Genomic DNA, 21,429 nt, shown 5'->3' on the forward strand with positions numbered 1-21,429 from the left:
GTCAATTAATTATGATGACCATTAATCCCGTAAGACCGGCCTTTTATCTTTACTTGCTCCTCGTAATGAGTTCCGTACGATAACCACTACGCTTACGCTTATCGCGTAACAATGGTAACTGAGCAATGATTATGAGTTATGAAAATAGTGATATCACGATTTAAAAATTATATATGAGTGGGTTGGAAGTTAAGGGGTACAAGTGATTTTTTTCTCATCTGAGTTAGGGAAATTTATTAGAATAAATACACAAAAACCTGGTTGCCAAGGGAAACGAGTGAGTCTCTGTTCTGTGATGACATTGAGTGGAAAATCAAATGTACTACTAAGTAACTAATTGATCTCGTTTGTTTTCTATACCCGATTTCTGTGCCTAACTCTGTATAGAAAAGAGAAATCACTTGTACCCCTTGGCTTCCAACCCACTCAAATGACATCATTCCGAATATTATTGGGTATAAAAAGCAGACACTTGCTACCTTATGCCTGTATTAACCGTTAAAAAATTTTTACCTCAGTATTTTTTATATTCGATACAAACATATATGCTGGGAAAGGCCAACTATATTTGCCTTGGACATTCGGGATTATTATGTTACTTTGAAACACTTAATGTGTCAATGAAAGCCGAAGTAAGACAGTCTTGAGAGAACTTTGCGTCTTCTTAAGAATTCGGTTGACATTTCGAAATTTCTGAATCGATTCAATGACAAAGCTTATCATTTTTCACCACCGGAATAAATTGGCATACGAGCAAGCGTAGTCATGAGGTGTAGGTGCAATTGCCTGGTGTCAGCGCTAAGCCTCCAAAACCCAACTTCGACCCGTCGAGCCGCATTTCATGTGAGTTGGTCAGCAATATTGCATGTCCCGAACCTCGGATCGTGACAGGGCAGGTGTCCACTTGCACGGTGCCGCCATCTGCCGATCGGGGGAGCTATTAATTGCCACGTGAGAGGAAGTTCAACCCAAACCGTCTCCGAATGCCCACATAACATACCATAGGCTAGTGCTTGGGAGACTGCGGACAAAATAGCGCCGATTTATACAGCCAATTGGATGCTCTAGCAATTTCACACTAAAACGTAAAAAATCTTTATATTTATCAAATATGAAGATATTTCACGTTAAAGGTAGCATAGAAACCAGAAAATATCACCATGATCATTTGAATATTTATATGGTCAACAAGAATGATTTTTCTCCTTTGAGAAATAATTAGACGTTCATTGCCTCCGATGTCTTACTAGTAAATATGTATTCAATGGTTCAAAGATCCTTAATTAAATGGTTCAAAGCTCTTAAGCTGGAATTTTTAATCAGGAATTCAGATAAAATTAGCGGGCCCTCCAAACATTTGATAACTCCTTTTACGTATGCAATGAGTCATCGTAAGCTTTACGACAATATCACAGAACTGACCGGCATCTCTTGTTTCCAAGGATCTGGAAAATATTTTTAAACACGTGCGAGTTAAGTACTAAAACAAATATCATACATCAAATGACTATTCATTTAATTACAACTCATTCATTACAATTTCTTTTCTCAATTCTTTTGACTGAACGTTCATGGTGAAACAATAAAAACCCAGTACTATTCCACAAACTTTTTATTATTAGCTGTCAACTATTTTCAACATCTTTACCGTCATTATCAAGAACAACCTAACTATAAAAAGTTTGTGGAACAGTACTGGGTTTTATTTCACCATGAATATTTCATCGTTCCACGAAGTAACGCCCTATAAATATACTTTTTATACAAAGTTGACTTTTGACTGAAAATTACGAATGTAAAATTACGAATTCCTTCGCAATTTACCATGTCAGATTTTTTTCTAATGCACCCTTTCGGTTGTTATTGCTTCTTCAAATAGATAAGGTCCCAATCTGGGAGTAGGGGCTTCGACTTCTTCTCCTGATTTCTGCAATCACCACCTTATCTCTGCAAACCATATCTGGAACCTCGTTCGCTCCCAATCCGATCCATAGGTTTGTACGTGCAGCAAGTGACGGTGCCTTAAAGGATAGTTTAGTGCATGTGTCCCCATCGCCAGACGTCTGCGAGGTGCTCATATTGGACTGTGTCCGAATTTGAGATGGCCGTCTATAATTGCACCCTGGGTGGCGATAAATTCGCACAGGAGGGTTAGAGGCAACCCACAGCACGTGCGCACATGAATTCTGTCCCCCGAGGGCCGGCAATTGAAAGGACGCAGCTGGTTGACCAAGGGAACACGCCCTGCGGCTTCATAGATTGTCACAGAATATTGGACGATCGATGGAACCGAAGGAAAGCACGACTCTGTGCAAGGAAACTGAAATAAAAACGCCTTTCACTTCGCATTTGGAAATATAACTTACACTGTACTGAAATTCATAAGTCATATTTATAGCAAAAACCTAGTATTGATCTATATTTATTTATTTATTTATCACATCTCCCCGTAAACAGCACATAACGGCCTTTTACAACGAAGGTTTCCAATATGAACAAAGTACAACACAAACATCCATGCCCTGGATAGGGATCACCTACCCAGGCGGGATTCGAACCCACGACCTACGGTTTGGCAGGCGAGGACTTTACCCCACCGCCACCGAGGCCGGCAATATTTATCATTTCATCTATTCATCTATTTCCTTTCATACCCGATCCCTGAAAGAGTTTATCCCGCTCAACATAAGAGTATCAGGACAGAAGATTGCCCAGACAGCGGCAATTAAAGATAATAATTACGACTGTTGCGGAAAAGTAGAAACCTTTCTATTTCCATTCAAAAAGAAATGGATGCCTTTGTTACGTACAATTAAAGACATGCTGTCATCAATGAACATCGCCTCATCAGCACCATTCAGCCGAAGGCAACAGCCTTCATATGCCTTCAGCCTTTATGATGCTTCATGAATCTCAAGAGACAAACTTCATGGCCATAAACGTCAATAGGGTAGTTTCCTTCATCAAAGATAACAAAATGCATTGATTGCGATTCGTTACTCACCATTAGTTTACTCATAATATACAAATTATTTGGTTTTAGAAATCCCAGTTTAGACGAATGTTAATGGTCAATTTTAACCTCATTTGAAAAAGGCCAGATTGGCGCCTATGCGATGCCACTCCACGTGACGTCACAGGGACCTAGTTTCTATACGAGTAGATAGGAGTTTGTCTGAGGTTACCAATGCATGCATGAGGCACAGAGCTCAGGGAAACATGTCTTAATAATCACCTATTAAAACTGGCTAAGGTCGGAAAGTTTTCTTCGTTTGATTAGGTATTAATAACCCTTATTTAAGCCAAGCGCTACCAGCTAGCAGGGTACTCTGCTATCTGCTAGCATCCTGCGTCGTATCAGCGCTCAAAGCCTCGCCCCTTGGTCACCTCATTTGCGGCAGCGGGAACCAGAACGACGTCACACGGAGTTTTCCCAGCATTCATACTTAGCCGTCGTTGAAAATTTTCTCTTTTCATTTGATCGCGAAAAATAGATCATTTAAAAATCTAAAACATTGAAATACGTAGGTACTCCAGGAGTAATAATCTTTCGATTCAGGCAATAAAAAAATAATAGGAAACCACCCTATTACTGCCTATGTATAGGCACTGGTATTCCATGAAACAAGTACCAATGGTGGGTAAACTTTTCTCGGGATTCCCACCGGGCTAATGTTTTTATAACGGCTAACGTTTCAAGTACCGTCTCGGCACTCATCATCAGGGCTGAATATTGATTTATTGACGTAACGTAACTGACATAAAATATGACAATCTTCACATCAAATTTACAATTTTTAATGCGAAAACACGGAAATAAGTCAACTGCTCCGCTTAAATGCAGTCGGTGAATTGCTTGTAATAGAGTTAAAATGCTTTTGATCTATTGCCATCGAAGTATCGTAACTCCTCAGCCTACACTTAACCTAGCGATTAATATGGTCGTTCAGAAAAATCAACGAAGCGCGTTTAAGTTACTTTTTACCCCGGTGACTGGGAATGAATGATTGGAGGCTAAAAGTTATACTGAGTAAATAACGATTAAGATTAATATGTTTTGTATTACAATTGTTTAAACTATGTAGAATTTTTTTCACGAATTGGTGAACGTGGTTTTACCTACTATTTTGGTAGTATTGCATTTAATTCAAACCCCGCCTGCCCTTGGAGGATTTTTTTGAACTATTTCCTTTTCCAGATTCAGCTATTGACGTATTTTTGACTCCTTGTGTATCCACTTCCTTTAGGTTCAGAACAATTGAAAAAGTTCAACCGAGTTTGGGTACATCGTCAGGGTTTCGACCAATTGACTGGTATGATCTTTTTCAAATACCTTTACGTTCTTAAGTTCGGAATGTTTCGAGCGACGTCGCGGCAGGAGGTTGGACCTGCGGCAATAGGGATGTGGGATGGGGAGAGAAAGAAGCTGTTGCTGCATTTCCAGGGAATGGAAACGAAAGACTGTCTGAAAAATCATCTTCCACTTAGCAACACAGCTAAGGGGGCATCCATCAACGACGTGAGGTGACTTCGAGAGAAATATCATGATGAGACATCATGAGATTTCTCTCAAACCTTTCCATCCAATGTCACATGAGATTATTCAAAATACGTATTTTTAGTGAAAATACTATAATCTATCCTTCATTGCGTTTAATTTATTGAAAAACAATTTTTTCGATTATTTTAAGTTAATATTTGGCAAGACTAGCATTTAAGATTGCTAAGATTGCAATTTTACATTGTTTATTGCGGGAAAAAATTGCGTGATACTTGCCAGGACCCCCCTTACCTCCACGTGAGATTCAGTGAGAATGGCCTTGACCCCCAGGAACGCCTCTCGTAATTAAATGAAGCCCTCTTACTTACTCACGAGGCGCACACCGCAGAGAGTTGAAAGCGACTGAATTTCCCTGAGGCAATCATCCGCCTATCGTATTTTAGTTGGTTTCCAGGAATTCACGTACTTCCTAAAATACATGGGTCTGCCTCTCAGTCGCAAAGATATCTGAAATGAACTCTAGTAGTCCGCACCCGTGGATCTGAATCGGACACTGATATACCAAGAAATATCCAATAATATCTTCAATTCAAGGTTGTTGTCAAACAACCTAGGTAACAATCTTCCATTCCTGTTTCTACCTCGCCTTTTCCCCGAGTCATTAGTTGGTATCGTCACCACCACAGTTCAGTATGGTGATTTTTTGTTGTTATTCGATCGCTTTTGTTTGTTATTAAATTTTCGATACTCTGTTAAAAAAATCACTTACTGAACTGTGGTGGTGACGATACCAACTAATGACCGGGGAAAAGGCGAGGTCGGAAACAGGGATGGAAGATTACTACCATAGCTATAAGAGCTGCACGGTTAAAAAGAGGTGCCTTTGGTCGCCTCCCGGGAGCAGCTCTCCTCACGGCGACACACTCGACAAGAGCTATTGCAAAATAATGCCCACCGCTCACGGGCAAGCATTCCATTATATAGGTTTGGGCCCATTTGCCACCACCAATATTAGGGCCCCTACTGACCGTAGGTCATTTCCTTTTGGCGGAGGATTTCACCACCCGACCGATAGCTTAGAGTGAGGCACGGCTCAGCATTATCAGTATTGATAGTTCTTTAGGTCTTTAGTTCCCCAAACATCATTAGATAATTTTTTTTTATAAAAAGTAAAATTTGAAGGCACCGCAATTTAAATCATTATCCTTCGGAATAGAGGCCGAGCACGCTCAAAAATTCAGCTATGCAACCCTGTAAATCTCTCTGCTAAAGGAAACAATCCATGCGGGGGTGTAGGGGTGAAGAAAATTGTATTTTATTCTCCACAGATAGGTAAAGTCACTTTTAAAATTTGTTGAACAAAGTTTGTGGCGCCACTTCTGCTACTCGAGGAAATTTAGTTCCCCTTACTCCTTTAGTTGTCATAAGCTACGGTCCGCAAATATTTCGTTTGCGCGTGAAGATATATTCACTCGGAGGGAGAATTCACTCACATTTTATCATTCTGTTTCGATTTATGCTGGATTTAATGATTATTTCGTATGCACCTAGTGAAGACATGCCCTGATTTTCTCTGTTGTGCACTGACTTGAAAACTTGCACCTTCGTGGCGTGTGTAATTTTATGATTATCGAAATAGGTTAATTGACGTCAAAGTTGCGTTATTTAGTTTAAATAGCCTTCGTTATCATCACATACTACTTCACTTGGATTTCGCAGTGAATGTGTTCTCTTGTTCTCAATTAGTGCAAACATCAAACGAGACACTCAGGAGGGATTCATCCAATTACTCGGAGGGCTGAAAAAGAAAAGTTGAAGATGTTGTAACCTATCGTGAATGGAATACCTAGAAAGTGACTTAATGTTACTAACCAGCGGATTACATGTATTAGTGTTATAGGCCGGATGCTAGCTCGTCTTGCTCCAAAGCACCTACCCATGAATCCCTAGCTCTCTTCGATTTTCCTCTATTGCACCTTACCTGCACATTCCTTCGGTATCCGGTCCTATCTAAGCCTAATACCTAAGGTAGACTTGGGCGAGCAAGCGGCTTCGCAACGGGCAGTTGACCGCGAGATGTAGAGAGTAACATTTGTTATTCGAAATAATAAAAACATGGTCTCAACAGCGCCAAATGTTTCAATCCTGCTCCCTGTTATTCCTCTGACGGACCAGTTGCGGTCGTAATTCTTACATTACAGACCAGCCGGCGAGAGTTGTCCCATGACTTTTCCAAATGAGGGGCGGATAACCGTGCGCCAGCACGATTTGCAGCCAATCGCTTTCCCCCAAACGCACCTCACACCCTCGCCTAATCATACAACGTTGTCACATGCATATGAACACTGAAACAAGCCTGAGCCAACAAAACAAGCCCTTTCTTCGAATCGTCAAAACAAAGGATTCTTCCTATGCTGTATTTATTATTATTTGTAGAATGGGTTTGTACCATAATTCTCTCCAATTGTAAGGTGACACGTCAGAGTGAAACCTGTTTCCCCTCTTCTGCCTTCACCTCCCCGCTCACGCCTGCCTCGAGCGCAGTGGCTCTGCCGGCCGCCTCGCTGTGTCTACTTAGGCCACTGAATAAGGAAGGATCTCTTCGTGCCCGGCATCTTTCCCAACCTCAAGACTACAAATAACCTCAGGCAACTCGGTATTTTATGTATTGTGTACCTATAGCTTACTTTGAATATTAAATGTATTTATTCTGTTGGAAATCAACCCTATTGTTTTGTTATTTTTCACTCCTAACCGCCTATTTCTCGTCAATTCATTTCTCGCGACGTGTGTGCGTTGCAGGTTCTAAGTGACTTTAGTGAAGGTGTACTTAAAGGAAGCTGGTGACATATACACTACCACCTTAAGTAGAGAGCCAACTTAAGTGGTCACTTAAGACCCGGCATTTGGGCCTTTCACGCTCGTCGTCCCTTCGTGCTCCTTTCTTCACGGAACCCTTTTGTTTACTGGTGCTGGTGACGTTTCCCATACTTACCTGGCCATCTAGCCCCCTACCCCGAGCTAGACCCGTCTAAAAGTCATCGGACTACTCTCGGCTGCCGGAAGTATTAGAAAATAAGCATTCGTATCCTCACATGAATAACTTACTCTATCTCGCTATTGACCGAATATCCCTCTTCCCAAACAAATCGATCTTTCCTTTGGCGATTAACCCCTTCAGCATTGAAAGAGCAGGAAAAGAATTTCCCATCTCTCTCTATTCCGAATCTTTCTTCGTTCTTGAGCTCTTATTCCCCTCAGGATCCGAAGGAGGCCCTTTTCACCCCTCCCCCAGCCCCTAACTCCTAACCCTTCCATTATTTCCCCAAGGATATTCCGCGTACGGGGGGGCCGTTTGGAGTCAGCTGTTTCTCCCCAAATCTGGCTGGTTTCTCTCACCCGTCCCACATGCCGAAGCGTTTTCGCAGCGCGCTCCGAGCCAGCATCGCCCTCCCATGGGACTCATTCGTCTCAGACGAAAGAACGCCTCACGTCCAAGTTGGATTTCACTTTTATCCCAATGCGAAAATCCGTTCGATCCGAACGCCTCAAAATAATTTCTTTTCCCACACCAAAAAATACACACATCATCCGCCGCGTTTCAGACGAAAAAGGACGGAATTCTTCCTGTCAGACACACAAGACAGATAAAAATTAAAGAAACAAAGATAAACTACGACAAAAAATCTCCCTCATTCAGCCATTCCCACATAGGTTGGAGTTTAAAAAACGCAAAAGATAACGCCCCATTTTTATGAGTGGGTGACGTAATCGGATTTCAGTTAATCAACTATTCGTTCAAGGAGAGCTGATATTTGACGGAGAAATCGTCAATGTGATTGTGCTTAAGGACGAATTCTCGAGGTGGAAGAGTAGTTGTAAAGCGGTGAGCAACTCGGCAGAAGGGAGCGAAGTCATCAACTTACCTGCGAGAGGGTTAAAGCCATAATTAAAAAAAAAAATTAGATCAAGAAGGATGCAACACAACAGGAAACAGGAAAAATACGGTCATTTGCGGATATTTTTTTAGCTCCGTAGAAATCGAAATAAAAGGTGAATATAAAATAGATAATATTAAAAAAAAACACGCTTTATCTAAAAAGAGAATATAATTCAATAAAATTACGACATTAGCGTTTCATTAGTAGGAGAATAAAGCGTTGGTACTGACTTTATTTATTAGAAATTAAAGTAGAAAAGCCTGATAGGTGAGTAAGGATTGAAAAGCAATATTAATATCTAGGCCTAATGTATTCAATTTATTTTATTTAATTTTTAACCCACGCTCTATTCTCCGAATGACGAAAAGATTACTTTTTATTTGTTCGAGCATTTTATACTGTTTTTGTAAAGAAAGCGCCTTTATAATCTTTTTTATTTTAATTTTCTAATTTTCGGTGATGGTAAATGTATTCCATTAAGCTAGAGCCGCGAAAGAAATTTCTGCAAAACCATTCATAACTAATACCATAGATATTTAAAAACTTTATAAGTATTTTCTCACATGGAAATTTAGTTAATTAGAGCACACTCGAAAAAAATTCAAATGACTGATAATTGAAATTTGTTTGTTAACTGAATCAAGCGAGTGTGCAAAATTTTAAGAAGCCGATCCGACATTGGGAAGTGGGTTAAAAGTTAATTACAGTACTTCATCGATGAAACATAAGATGCAAGTTAAGAAACAGCGCGTAAAAGGATATGATGCGTACGCCGCGGTTGATAATATTACTAAAGATGGTGCCCAAAACGTATTCTATCACCATGTTTTTAAAATATGGGGATTGAAATAATCGACGAAGAATTAAAGCGTTCGGCTGTTAAACGACACGCTTCCGTCGACAAATATTGATTAAAACACTAACTCTGAAATGTAAATGTAAGATATCTCTGTGGAATGCTGAGAAATTAACATTTAGTCAATGAAGAGATCGGAAAAAAGCTGCTTTTTAATCCAGAAACGTTACAGCTGCATACCATTATAGGTACAGCTAACGAAAGAGACGTGATTTCAACCAATATATAGAGCACATATATATTTAATGCAAAGATTTTCGTTGGATTTATTTTCATATCCATACACAAATAAAGTAGTAACATTAGCCTCATAAAAAACGAAAATAACAATGAAAAATAACATGGAAACACACCTAATCGGTCTGAATTGGGACCGCCATTGATTAATAAAAGAAGATTAATACAATAAATACACAGTTTGGTGATAAATATTCACTTTCTGTCCACTATAATTCAGCATCTTGACTGAAACTTCACTTTGAAAGGCGCAGGACGCAGTGAGTTCATTCCATATCCTTTGGTTGACGGCTTGTGTAGCTCGTCTACTACTCGAAGAGAATACCGCTGAAGGATACCCGCGAAGAAGATGAATATATTGTTCCTCGCCAGTGTCTCGCCAAGGCATTTCCTTTTGCCTATGGATTGAAAATGAAATAAACATTTGAATTCCTTCATTTTTATCTTGATCAATCGCTGAAAAAAATAAATATCCTTAAATTTATTTGAGACATTTGCCGTCGGTCTGGACATGAATTTTAAAAACAATAGGATTCCATGGGGTGGAGTGGAGAACAAGAAGTTGCGTTAATAGAAGCGATTTTTTGTTGTCGATAGTTTAAGCCTTTTCCATAGGCTACAAAACTGCCGCGGTGGAAAGGCTTGTCCGTTCCTTGGACCCCCAGAGGTGCACTGGCGGGATAAATTCTCAATTACTCCAGGAAGGGCTATCCATGTCAAATAGGTAGAAGGGTAGGAGCGGTACAAAAGGTAGTCCACGTAATCGTGTAACGTAAAAAACACTGTTGGAATGGAAGTGGGAAACCCTACCAACTATCTCTTCCCTGAAAACATGGAGTAGAACTAAATGAGCCTCGGAAACTCATCCAACGGGACCCGTCCGCAAAGGTTGGGTGTCGTTCACGGCAGCGTGGTCGGCATGGTCCGTAGCCAATAACTTTGGTTTCCCCACAACCACATTTATCTGTTTATCTACAAGAAATATATAAAAAAAATAATTTTAATGCATTCTAAAACGATACATACCAGCTCCAAAAGGAATAAATGACCCAGGTACAATGCCATTTTCATTTTCCGGTAAAAACCTCTCAGGTTTAAACTCCTCTGGAGATTCCCACAGATTTGGATCATGATGTAAGCCGTAAATATTGAACACTACTGCTGCACCCTACGAAGAAAAAATATTTCATAATATCAGAGGATATCACGAGGCAAGTTGATACAGTTCTTAATTCCAATCCTTCTCTTCCCATTTTCGTCAGCACAGAATTACCTTAAGGTATTCCCGTAATAGTATTGCTCCTTTAGCCATAATTAGTTTCAACATCTCTTTGATCCATAACTTCTCTCCATTACATCAGTGGCGTTAACATAGCTTTGAGAGAAATATACGACTAACTTACTTCTAGCTTTTGATACATCTGGAGATTATAGTGGGAGTAATATGATAACCCCATTTAGTAATAATCTCCAAATAGGTTGTTTTGCCAATCATTCGTACATACCAACCTCAGCCAGAACCTTCCAACTCCGAAAGAGTAGCGTTAAACACGCAACCCACTACTTATTACCGCCAAAATAATTCCTACAAACGAAAATCGGCTACGGCTCTAACTGCAACATGTCCTCAGCTATAAAACCTTACCTTAGGGATGTGATACCCTCTAAATTTCACGTACTCCTCATCCGTCAATGGAGAATGCGGTAGAGTCGTTGGTGTCACACAGCTGATGCGAAGAACTTCGTTAATAGTCGCTTCGGTATATGGTAGTCTGTGTTGAATATAAGACAATATTTTGTGCTACTCACAGGTAAGGAAAACAATCTAAACATAGTGGCTAAATCGTGTAAAATTTAGTTTCACTTTTTACACAATTTGCAACGTAATCCTGAAGATGAAAATCACACATCATAGTAATCTTTCTTTAAGTCACAAAAGTTAGCAAATTTTTTGAAATAGTCAATAATTACGCCGAAAACGTAATGCCTCAAAGATTGAAGAATTTTCGTGCTGAGGAAAGAAACATTGGTAAATAGGAATAGTAATAGTATTTTTCTTTAGGGTGCCTCGACAACTAAGGTCATTTGCACCTTGGTAAATAGGAAATAGGACTACAAAGATTGTTTTAAGCGTAAGGGACGAAATTCGGTGGTTAATTCTTTGCTGTGAATTGTTAAAGTATTTTACAGCCAGCATTTCAAGTATTTACAATTTTATTCGCACTCTATAGATTCGTTTAATCATAAAATTAAATAAAAAATGTTAAATTTCCTCTTGAAAATTAAATGGTTCATAATTTTATCAGATTTTAAATGGATATAATTATTTTGTTAAACAAAATAATTCATTTCCTAGTTCATTTTTATAACAATGTCTGTAAACATAGACAGTCGCATGAAAGAAATAATTTGGAAGAGAAAAGGATACAATCTGACCAGAGACGGACACATTAATGGGTCTTACAGTCCCTGCATGGTTGGGTATGTAAATGTTTCATATCCTTCCAGCAAATAATTCAGTCCTAGAAACTAGCGCACGTCGATTACGGCTAATTTACGTATCTGAATTCGAATGTAAATTTCTCCTATGGAACAAGTCACCAGCCTTAAATATTTATTCACGTCCTTCGTTAGAAAATTTATTTAATTTAGTCGAATTACAATCATATCAACAACGTTGTGAAATGTTTGTTTTACCTAATGCAAGATATTATATATTTCCCTTCCACTGTATTTTTACCCCTGGATAACTAATTATAAATCCATACCTGGTTCTATCACTCAATGATGGCAGCCTGTCTTTCCCAACAACTTCGTCTAATTCTTCTTGAACTCTTTTCTGTACTTCAGGGTAGAGTATCATGTACAAGAGAGCAAAGGACAGAGCCCTTAATGTAGTTCCGCTTTCAGCTCCAAAGAGGTCTGCGCATACGTGAAGCAACTGCCTCTCTTGGAATAAGAGAAATGAAGGGTTGACGTTACTACGCATTTACGTTTGAACAATGATTACCATGAGAATAAAGAAGGTTTGAACCACCATTGATGATTCATTTTGATTACAAATATACCTTGCCTTTATCCTCATTGCACACCATATTATCTCACAAGATCTTTTTGCATATGAAACCTAAACACGATAAATTCATGCAAGGCTGACGTATTGGTTTACTGTAGACTAATTATTTTGTTCAAGAAACTAACGTCCAGAAAATAGGCACATAAAATGAGCTTTTATAAAAATATTTTTTCACTCAATGAAGAGCATAGTCTTCGGATTCCTCAGTTTTGCTTGTAAAGAGGTATTATTAATTCGCATTTTTTTCACTTTTCATTTTATATCTTTGATACCAACATTAGTTATTACTATTGACCGTGTCTGATTGTAATGCTTACGAATGTATAAACAACCAATTGAGTAGCATAATACTGACTTACTTGAACACTTTTAGCTTAATGACTAGATTTGAATTCATATGTAAAGCATTCATTAATATAAGCCTGGCCTCCGACATTTCATACTCACAAAAACCTGCTTTCCTGCAAGATATAATCCCGCACTTTTCCTCTTTTTGAACTTTGCCTGATTTGTGTTAATTATACTCTTTTAAGAACAATATGTGCGCACTTACCATTGAATTTATCCGTCAAGCCCTCGCCTTGCTTCTGTATTTCACATAAATAAACTTCCATGAAATCTCTGGGGTTATCAAAATCAAAATTTCCCTTGTGAGAGGCAATAGCTTCCTGTGGAGAGAAGAAATAAGAAAGCAGTTTAAATGCATCTTCGAGCAGCATAGTAAAAAGTAATCAGATAAAAGATAACATACTCCTATTATAATAATCGTAACACTCAAAACAATCTTTCAGGGAGTAAAACTGTTCTGATTAAAGTACCGCAGCTGAGAAAGCGATTAATTAACGTCATTATGTATTAAAGTTGGTAAGTATGAGAATTAATGTTTGAACTTACATTAATTATTCATTTAAATTAAATATGTAAACATCTTTATCCTCATTTCAGACGATACTACCTTGCAGGATCACAAGATCCTTTACCATAAATATTAAACCAGAAAACGATACATTCATGCGGTCATTGGAGGCCAATATACTGGTTTAATGCAGGCTAATCATTAACATTGACTTTAAAATTCAAGAGGATCTTCATTTAATTGATTTTAAGATCATGAGTACCCGCAAAAACTTAGCCATTGGTTTGCCCTTGGACTTCAGGTTAAAATGTGCTGCCAGGCGTGGGAAAGTCTTAGTCAGTCGGGAAAGGAATCCACTCATCATTCTAGAATTCGATGCAACAAGATCATCAGATGCCATTATAATTTTTTTCATTTCAGGATTCGTTGGATCAATTTTCTTTCCAGCAACAATCTGCCAGAGGATACTTCCCGTCGCTCCAGCGGTTGCATCCCAAATATCTACCTGGAAATTAGCACATTGGCAGAAGTCAAGTGAGTTTAAATTTCTGCCTTAAGTACGACCAATGAGAATTATATGGCTAAACATGTTTTTTTTTCACATGCATTAACTCAATTCCTCTTTGATGAATTTCCTGTTCCATTTCTGATATTTGTTCATATTACCTATATGCATTTAAAAACCGAATTAAAAAAATACTAACATTTAGCACTGTATCTTTAAGGAGTTACGCACCATGTGACTGAATTGGTTTGCTTATTCAGCAGCGAAAAGAGTTTTCAATATTCTTTCTTTCTTCATAAAACATTAATTTGAAGCGACTTGCAGAAGAGGGTACTTGATTGTTCCATTGGGGTCATAATAAAATTTTTAAAGCTCATCTTAAGGAGGCCGTTTTATAGATGAATGCGTACAAATGAATAGGAGAAAAATAAATTTTTACAAGGGTTATACTGGGTCTTACTGGGTATCCTTCATTGCACCCGCCGGATCTTTGGTCAATGGTATCAAAAACTGCTTGCAGCTCCTCGTGAGCTATTCCTTCAAGTGACCTCTTGCCAAATCCAAGGTTACGAAGGTGATGTAAAGTGAAGCGTCGTTGCATTCTCCAGCTATCTCCGCTGCTAAAAGCAATACCTTTATTTTGGAAGACAAGCAAATACATATAAATGGCACAAAAGTATCCCATTCAGATTTAAAGCAGTACGCCATGGTTTATTTGGACGCATATGACACTTTGGCCCAGTTAAGCGTCTTCCCCACTTATCCGAAATATTCCGTAAATGTGCATTCATGGGCGTTGGAATATCACTGAAAACACTTATTGACGACAAAAATGAAATAAGTCGTAGCTCATTTATACGGTCTTTTTATCTAAATATTAGTTGGAGAAAACGCAATGCATATAGGAATTCATTTGGACGATTTCTCCAAGCAAGGGGATGCCCTAAATATCCTTTGGCACAAATAACATGAATCCGCAAACGCGAAGGCATCTTATTTCAGACATTATTCAACAATTGACATTGATGCATATTGTTTGAAGGACAGTGAATTATGTATTTTGGGCATTACTCGTATTCGGAAAAAAATGTTTTTAACGGAAATGTCAATCAACTTTAATACTCTTGTGTGGATTGGAAATCTTTCGGTGTGCATACGACTAGGTACTTACCTACTATAAATTTTGGCACTCAGTAATACCATAATATTTAGCAGCAATTCATACAAAGCCTATGGGGTAAATGTATATATAGAACGAAATAATCACACGATTAATGAGTACAATTTATCACAGTACAAGTGGTATCTGCCTACACCGCGGACCATTGACGCAAATGAAAACATTAGCCGATGGTAGCAACAGTAAAACAGCATTTCAACTGCCGCTGTAAAAAGCATCGATAAAATTTGTGGATACATTAATTTAAACGTCACAAATAAGGGTGAATACAAGATAATAAGGCAAAATAAGACAAACTTATTGCTAGATAGGAACCGCACCACGATAAGTACATAACATCACCCCTGATACAATGGTGACGCCACATCCACTACATGACTTTGAATAGAACGCTCCATTTTTAATGGCATATCCATAAAGGTATTTTGTACTTTAAGAACAATACCTGTTCCGTTATTTTTTCCAATGCGAGAAAAATTATTCAAGATACAGAAAGACAAAGAAACGGATTTAAATAAATGAGGTTACACTGTTCTATACACCGCACAAGTTTCGAATTTAGTTTAAATTTTGAAAGGGATCCAGTTCTGGTCGAATTGCACGACTTTTGCGCCATTTTAATAGACAAAAGGAGACTGATCTAATGACACCAATATGAATTATTAAATATAAATTAAGTAAAATTAAAATTCCTCGCATAATTTGAGGCATTGGTGAGGATACAATCATCAAATGATTAAATTTTAAGACAAAGCAACAGGGTGATAGGCAAAATCACAGAATGATTGCAGATTTAGGAAACCTTATTGAATTGAGAAACTATTTGAAAAATATTTCAAGGGATATTTAATCGACCCATCTCAGAGATATACCCTCACAGGTTCGTGCAGGGCAAAGCCATTCCGTAGCAAATATTTACAACATCGTCTTCCTCCGAGTAAGTTTTCACTTTATAATAACTACAGTCACGTACCAAGAGTTGTCCCATATTTATGCTTGTAATATTTATTCTCTGGCCTCCCAGATAAGTCTTCCCTGCTGAGGCCTTCCTTTATGGCCTCAAGGCCGGATACAAAAATACATGGAAATCCCAGACCTGCGTACAAGCCGGAGACATCGCCGAAGGTCTTTGCAAGTTCCGTTGACATATCTCTCACTGACATCCAGACAGGGAAGAAATATCGACTGCCTATCACAGGAAACTTCCATGGACCTAGAGAATCATGAAAATCGAAAGTATTTTTAATATTGACTATTCTCCTGAGCGGGACAAATATGCGCTTTTTCTTCGTTATGCATACTTAAAAGCAGCACACAATTAAAGGGAAATAAATTGGCAAAAAAATGATGAAATGTAGAAAAAGTAGAAATATATCCTCAGATTAAAATTAGTGAACAAATATGTTTAAAAAACATCCATGCTATTTGTATTGCTTAATTTTGGTTCCTAGAACATATTCTGAGAGTTTTGCGATACTATTACTAATAATAATAATACGTCTTTCTTGGGCGAGATAGGGACTAGAAAGTCCCATCTCCCATCCAACCCCTCGTCAAACATTAAGTTATTGCAGTTAAATACATTGCCAAGTTGCTCATGAAATTACACGCAGAGAAATTACATAAACAGACATAGAGATACGATTTTCAGTAAACAAAGACAATTATATAATAAGTTAACAAAGTTGCCATTTAACAAGCGTGCCAAGATGTAAGCAAACGTGGGAAGAACCTATGGATATTGAATTACGTCCTCATTGAAAAAAAAGCCCATTGCAGCAATAATATTAGCACAAGAGTTCCTTAAATACTCTAAATTTTTTTCGACCCGAAAGGAATAGGAAAAACGATGCATAAGTTCAATCAATTTGTCTTACTCTATCACAGTATATTCGCAACAAATCAATGCGAGATGGTTTTTCAGTTACAAAATTGAGTTAAAATGCGTTTTTACGAAAAGTCATATGTCTGACAATACAGCATGAAAACTACGAAGAACACTATGAAAAAAATGAGCTACTCGCATGATCCCTCTAACCTTTTAATACTTCTTGTGGCTTTGAAACCTATTACGACGAATCACATAATTTTCAGTGTGTCACTGTGAATCAATTTCCGTAAATATTGGTCCAAAACGGCGATATATAAAGAGCTTAATTTTCTCTCGCGCTTTAGGAAAATATTTTGGCAATATTTGCATCTTTTGATAACTATTCCTCTCTTTTAAATATCTTGGTGATAGGAGTAATGTCAAAGGGAGTTAGAGAACTTAAAAAAGGGAGTTAATGGAAAACCAGGAACTGACACAACAAGGATATCCCTAAATAACTATTATTTGAACAGCGTAAAAAATCTATCACAGTTAAGAGAGAGAAAAATAATTTACTTAGCATACTCACTGGGGAAAATCTGAGCAAATCGCACGTCTCAGAGTTGATGTAGACAGTTTCGTGGCTAACGACTCATTCGCATTAGCCACTGAATTCAATAAATATTTTTCAAGTGTCTTCGAATAAGCAAATCCTTTTCATGTTCTCCGTAAAAATTAGTCTATATAAAATCCCTCTTTATCAAATGAGTGCTGAACTCTAGATATTTTGAACCAGTTACCACCTCTGAAGTAGCTAATGCGGTAAATTTGTTAGATGCTGAATATTCTCACATATAATAAAATATCTTCGCACCGTTTTTGGTATCTCATATCTTGCTATTCAATTGAGTAATGCATGTAAAACTTTTGGTAGTTTAAAAACAGGCATTTGCATAGTAGGAAGCCTACATTTATATTATTATTTTCCATTTTTCGTATTTTCTCAGCTCATTTACGCCAACTACAAATAATCACCTATCCTAAAAGTAAGTTAGGATAAGGCTCGTATGATAAGTAAGAGAATTCACCTTATATTTTCACAGCTTTAATAAGTTGCAAAACAAATATAACACACCAAATTACCCTTCTATTCTCACCTGGTGGAAAATTTTCAGGGCGCCTTGACTGAAGCCATAGAAATAGTGAAAATGCAACAGATATGAGAATTATTGCAACAGCACCATCCATTGTTAATGTCACCTGATATTTTGGTCTCGATGTTTGTGCTAGAAATTAGATAGTACTTTTGATTAGAGGGGAAGGAATGGCTTTAAAATTATTAACCCATATTTAAATGGGTTACCAATAACAATAGAAGGTTGGAATCAACTACCGTAGATAGTACGGAACTTTATTTAAGAGGTATTTAAGAAGAATAAAAAAAAAGAGTAATTCAGTCGATGTAATGATTTTTGCCAATTTATTACATAATATGTGAGTGTTAGTTATGAAAATTTAAGTGTTTTTTTTTAACAAGATGCGGGTGAAAAAATATTATATTGGTGTTTGATACGTAGAGCGCTGTGCTACTGCCAAGTTCTGCCAGTCCCCTAAACTCATTGTAAGATAAACTATTTCAATCAAAGTTTTGTAAAGGGCAGAAAATAATCAGATTGTAAGCCTTAACTATTTCACATAAGTAGGTAGACAAAAAATAAAAAACGTAATATTTGCTAAATTCCATCTGGCAGATCCAAGTGGCACTTTAGTTAGAAAAATGGAAAAAAAATCTTAATAAATATGATAACCGACTGAATTGGCGATATTTTACGTGAACTCTGTGAATATGTGTTAACTCAACATGATCAATGTTAAAAATTGGAAAAATATTCCCATTCGGATTTTCCTGACTTCGGATATTTTCCCATAAGACAACTAGTAGCTCAAATTAATCATTATACATAACTGGCAGACAGGTTGCAGAAGGAAGTCTGTCTTTAATGCGAGCAGTATGGCTTTTGTAATCATTCTTACTTCAAGGCAATGCACGCGGGTCAAAAAACCCGTGAATAAAAACCGCAATCGCACACTATTGATCACTGAAAATGGGTCATAAGTTTGGCTGAAAGCAATGAGCTGAAAGTATAGACGGAACGATATGGGTGATACCTGAGATGGATGGGTCAAAGCAACGCACGATAAAAACTCAGCTTATCTCGACTTTCGCAACGGTACAATGCGCGCGCCAAACAGCTGATATTGACAAAGCGCACTGAAATTCTCACGCACGTTTTATGTGAAAATGGTCTGCGAGCTGCTCATAAAACTCAATTTAAAAAATTACTAAGGAAATATAGCCAAATGGTATGCAGGTGAACAAAGAAAAGATAGAGGGTTAGAATGGTATCAAGTGTAGGAAGAAAAACGGCAGGATGATAGATATGGATAGATAGCTACACAAAGACTCAACAGTAGTTGGAACGAGACCCGGATATTTACTCACGTATTTAAAAAACTAGTCTCGAAGAGCATCAAAGCACGCAGTAACATTAATATCATAGAAAAGCAAGAGATGGATTTTTAAAGAGAGAACATGCCAGGAATCAACAACAGGTGTAAAACCAAGCTAGCATGTAAACACACTGCCTCTTCTAAGCGAATATATCCTTCATAACCTTCTTAATTACACTTTTTTCTAAAAGAGTTGCCCTAAAGCACTGACTCCAAATACGGAGTAATAAAATAAAATTCTTCCTCGCATTGCACTTTAACTATTCTTCCTTCTTCAAATAGTACATTTCGTTTTCCCCATCCCACGCTAACTCAGTCATTGATTAAACTTGACGGTTGATATATTAGGTGAGGGTGGAGCTCAACCCAGACTAAACCACAGACCTTTGTAAACCAAAAATTCCGAATAGGAGGGCCAGTTCCTTTTCCTGGGTAACATGGAACCAAGATGATTTTTCTCGGGTGAAAGCTAATTACAATGTCCGTAAGTTTCAGCCAGGAATCGAACCTGAGATTCTTCAATCAGTAGCTCAGCGCTCACTCTACAAAGCTACCACGCTTCAGACTGTCATGCTAATTGCTTAAAAAATACGATCTTACCAACTCTGAAAAAATACAATATTAATTAATATGTAAGTGGTGTGGAGCCCCTGGGCGAGTCACTAGCAGACGATTTACGGGCTCACCAATAGAGGGACGAGGAGCGCCACGTAAAGGGCGCGAAAAGAACAGTTAGCTTTCGGCTAGAGGACATAGTTCTTTAATGAAAATTACGATGAAAGCAGGATTTTCCTTTAACCATAGCATAATAAACGCAACACATTTTTGAGATGTTAACTTTCAAGTGCTCAAAGTAATCAAACTTAAAATTTTTAAAGAACTCACGTATAAGTTGATACAGACATCAATAGTAATGGAGATCAGATGTAGTCGGTGACCACAGTAGAAGGTGTCGCTCCAATAATATTCAGAGAAGTAATGAATGGATACTACGATGTTAACGAAGAGACGCTGCTTGAATGACTGACTGGCAACGAGCGCAATGGACTTCTAAAAGGCATCCAAAAAACACTTTATCGACGAGTTATTCTGAGCGACATACCGGTTATGCACAGTAGACACACATTTTCGGATCTTCATACGGAACAGCGAGACGCAGATAAGCGAACCAAAACAGCACACAGCCAAATCGTCATAAGACGAGATAAGAAAGGCCAATCAACCGCGGGATAAGCAGATAGATTTCACGGAAAGCGTGCATAAGAAGTAAATGACTCGAACGTATTATCATAAGTTTATTGAGCCCACGAATGAACAAAAAGTACTTATTTCTTTATTTTATTCCCATACCACCAAATACAGCACATATTAGGCGAGGCACGTCGATTTGTTCAACATACTACATACACATACTAATGTGCACATACATACTGTGCACGAATATCCATACCCTAATTTGGGGCAATCTATCCAGGCGGGACCCGAACCCCCAACCTTACACTCAGCAAGCGAGGACTTTACCCCGCCGCCACCGTGACCGTCGGAAGAGTCTAAATTTACTTATTGGTATAGTTACCTACTCTACGCTATATTTCAGATATAAGTGAGACTATTTGTAAAATTAAACCTTGGTTACAATGTGAAATATTTCAATCCTGCCGCGTGACGGCGGCGAAGTGTACACGAGAAAAAATTCTCTAGAAAGGGATTCTACCTATTGACATGCGAAATCAGGAACCTGGTCAGCGTAGTGAGCTGCGCCATTGCCCAGGAAGTCAAAGGTCCGTAATTCGATACCCGATCCAGGGGAATTTTTTCCCAAGGCAATTCATGTAAATTGTTAACAAAATTTCCGAACAAATCGCATGATACATGATTTCAATAATTGATGATGACATGCTATATGGTAAATAATTAATCTAAAGAGGTGAGAAAACAGCAAAACGACGACTAACA

General features: G+C 38.1%; 1 protein-coding gene across 1 annotated transcript; it reads right to left on the minus strand.

Annotated features, from left to right (window-relative positions):
* Window positions 1-9,426: 9,426 nt before the first annotated feature.
* Window positions 9,427-20,599, minus strand: LOC124162206 (methyl farnesoate epoxidase-like). Its single transcript, XM_046538654.1, has 10 exons — window positions 20,359-20,599; window positions 18,120-18,248; window positions 16,126-16,365; window positions 14,433-14,605; window positions 13,730-13,972; window positions 13,165-13,279; window positions 12,304-12,484; window positions 11,181-11,307; window positions 10,562-10,703; window positions 9,427-9,933 (listed from the first exon to the last, which is right to left on the minus strand). The coding sequence occupies exons 2-10, from the start codon at window positions 18,208-18,210 to the stop codon at window positions 9,752-9,754; spliced, it is 1,494 nt and encodes a 497-aa protein (XP_046394610.1). The 5' UTR covers window positions 18,211-18,248; window positions 20,359-20,599; the 3' UTR covers window positions 9,427-9,751.
* Between the last annotated feature and the right edge of the window lie 830 nt (window positions 20,600-21,429).

This window comes from Ischnura elegans, chromosome 7 (assembly GCF_921293095.1).
Source record: "Ischnura elegans chromosome 7, ioIscEleg1.1, whole genome shotgun sequence".
In the NCBI taxonomy this organism is placed as follows: Eukaryota; Metazoa; Arthropoda; class Insecta; order Odonata; family Coenagrionidae; genus Ischnura; species Ischnura elegans.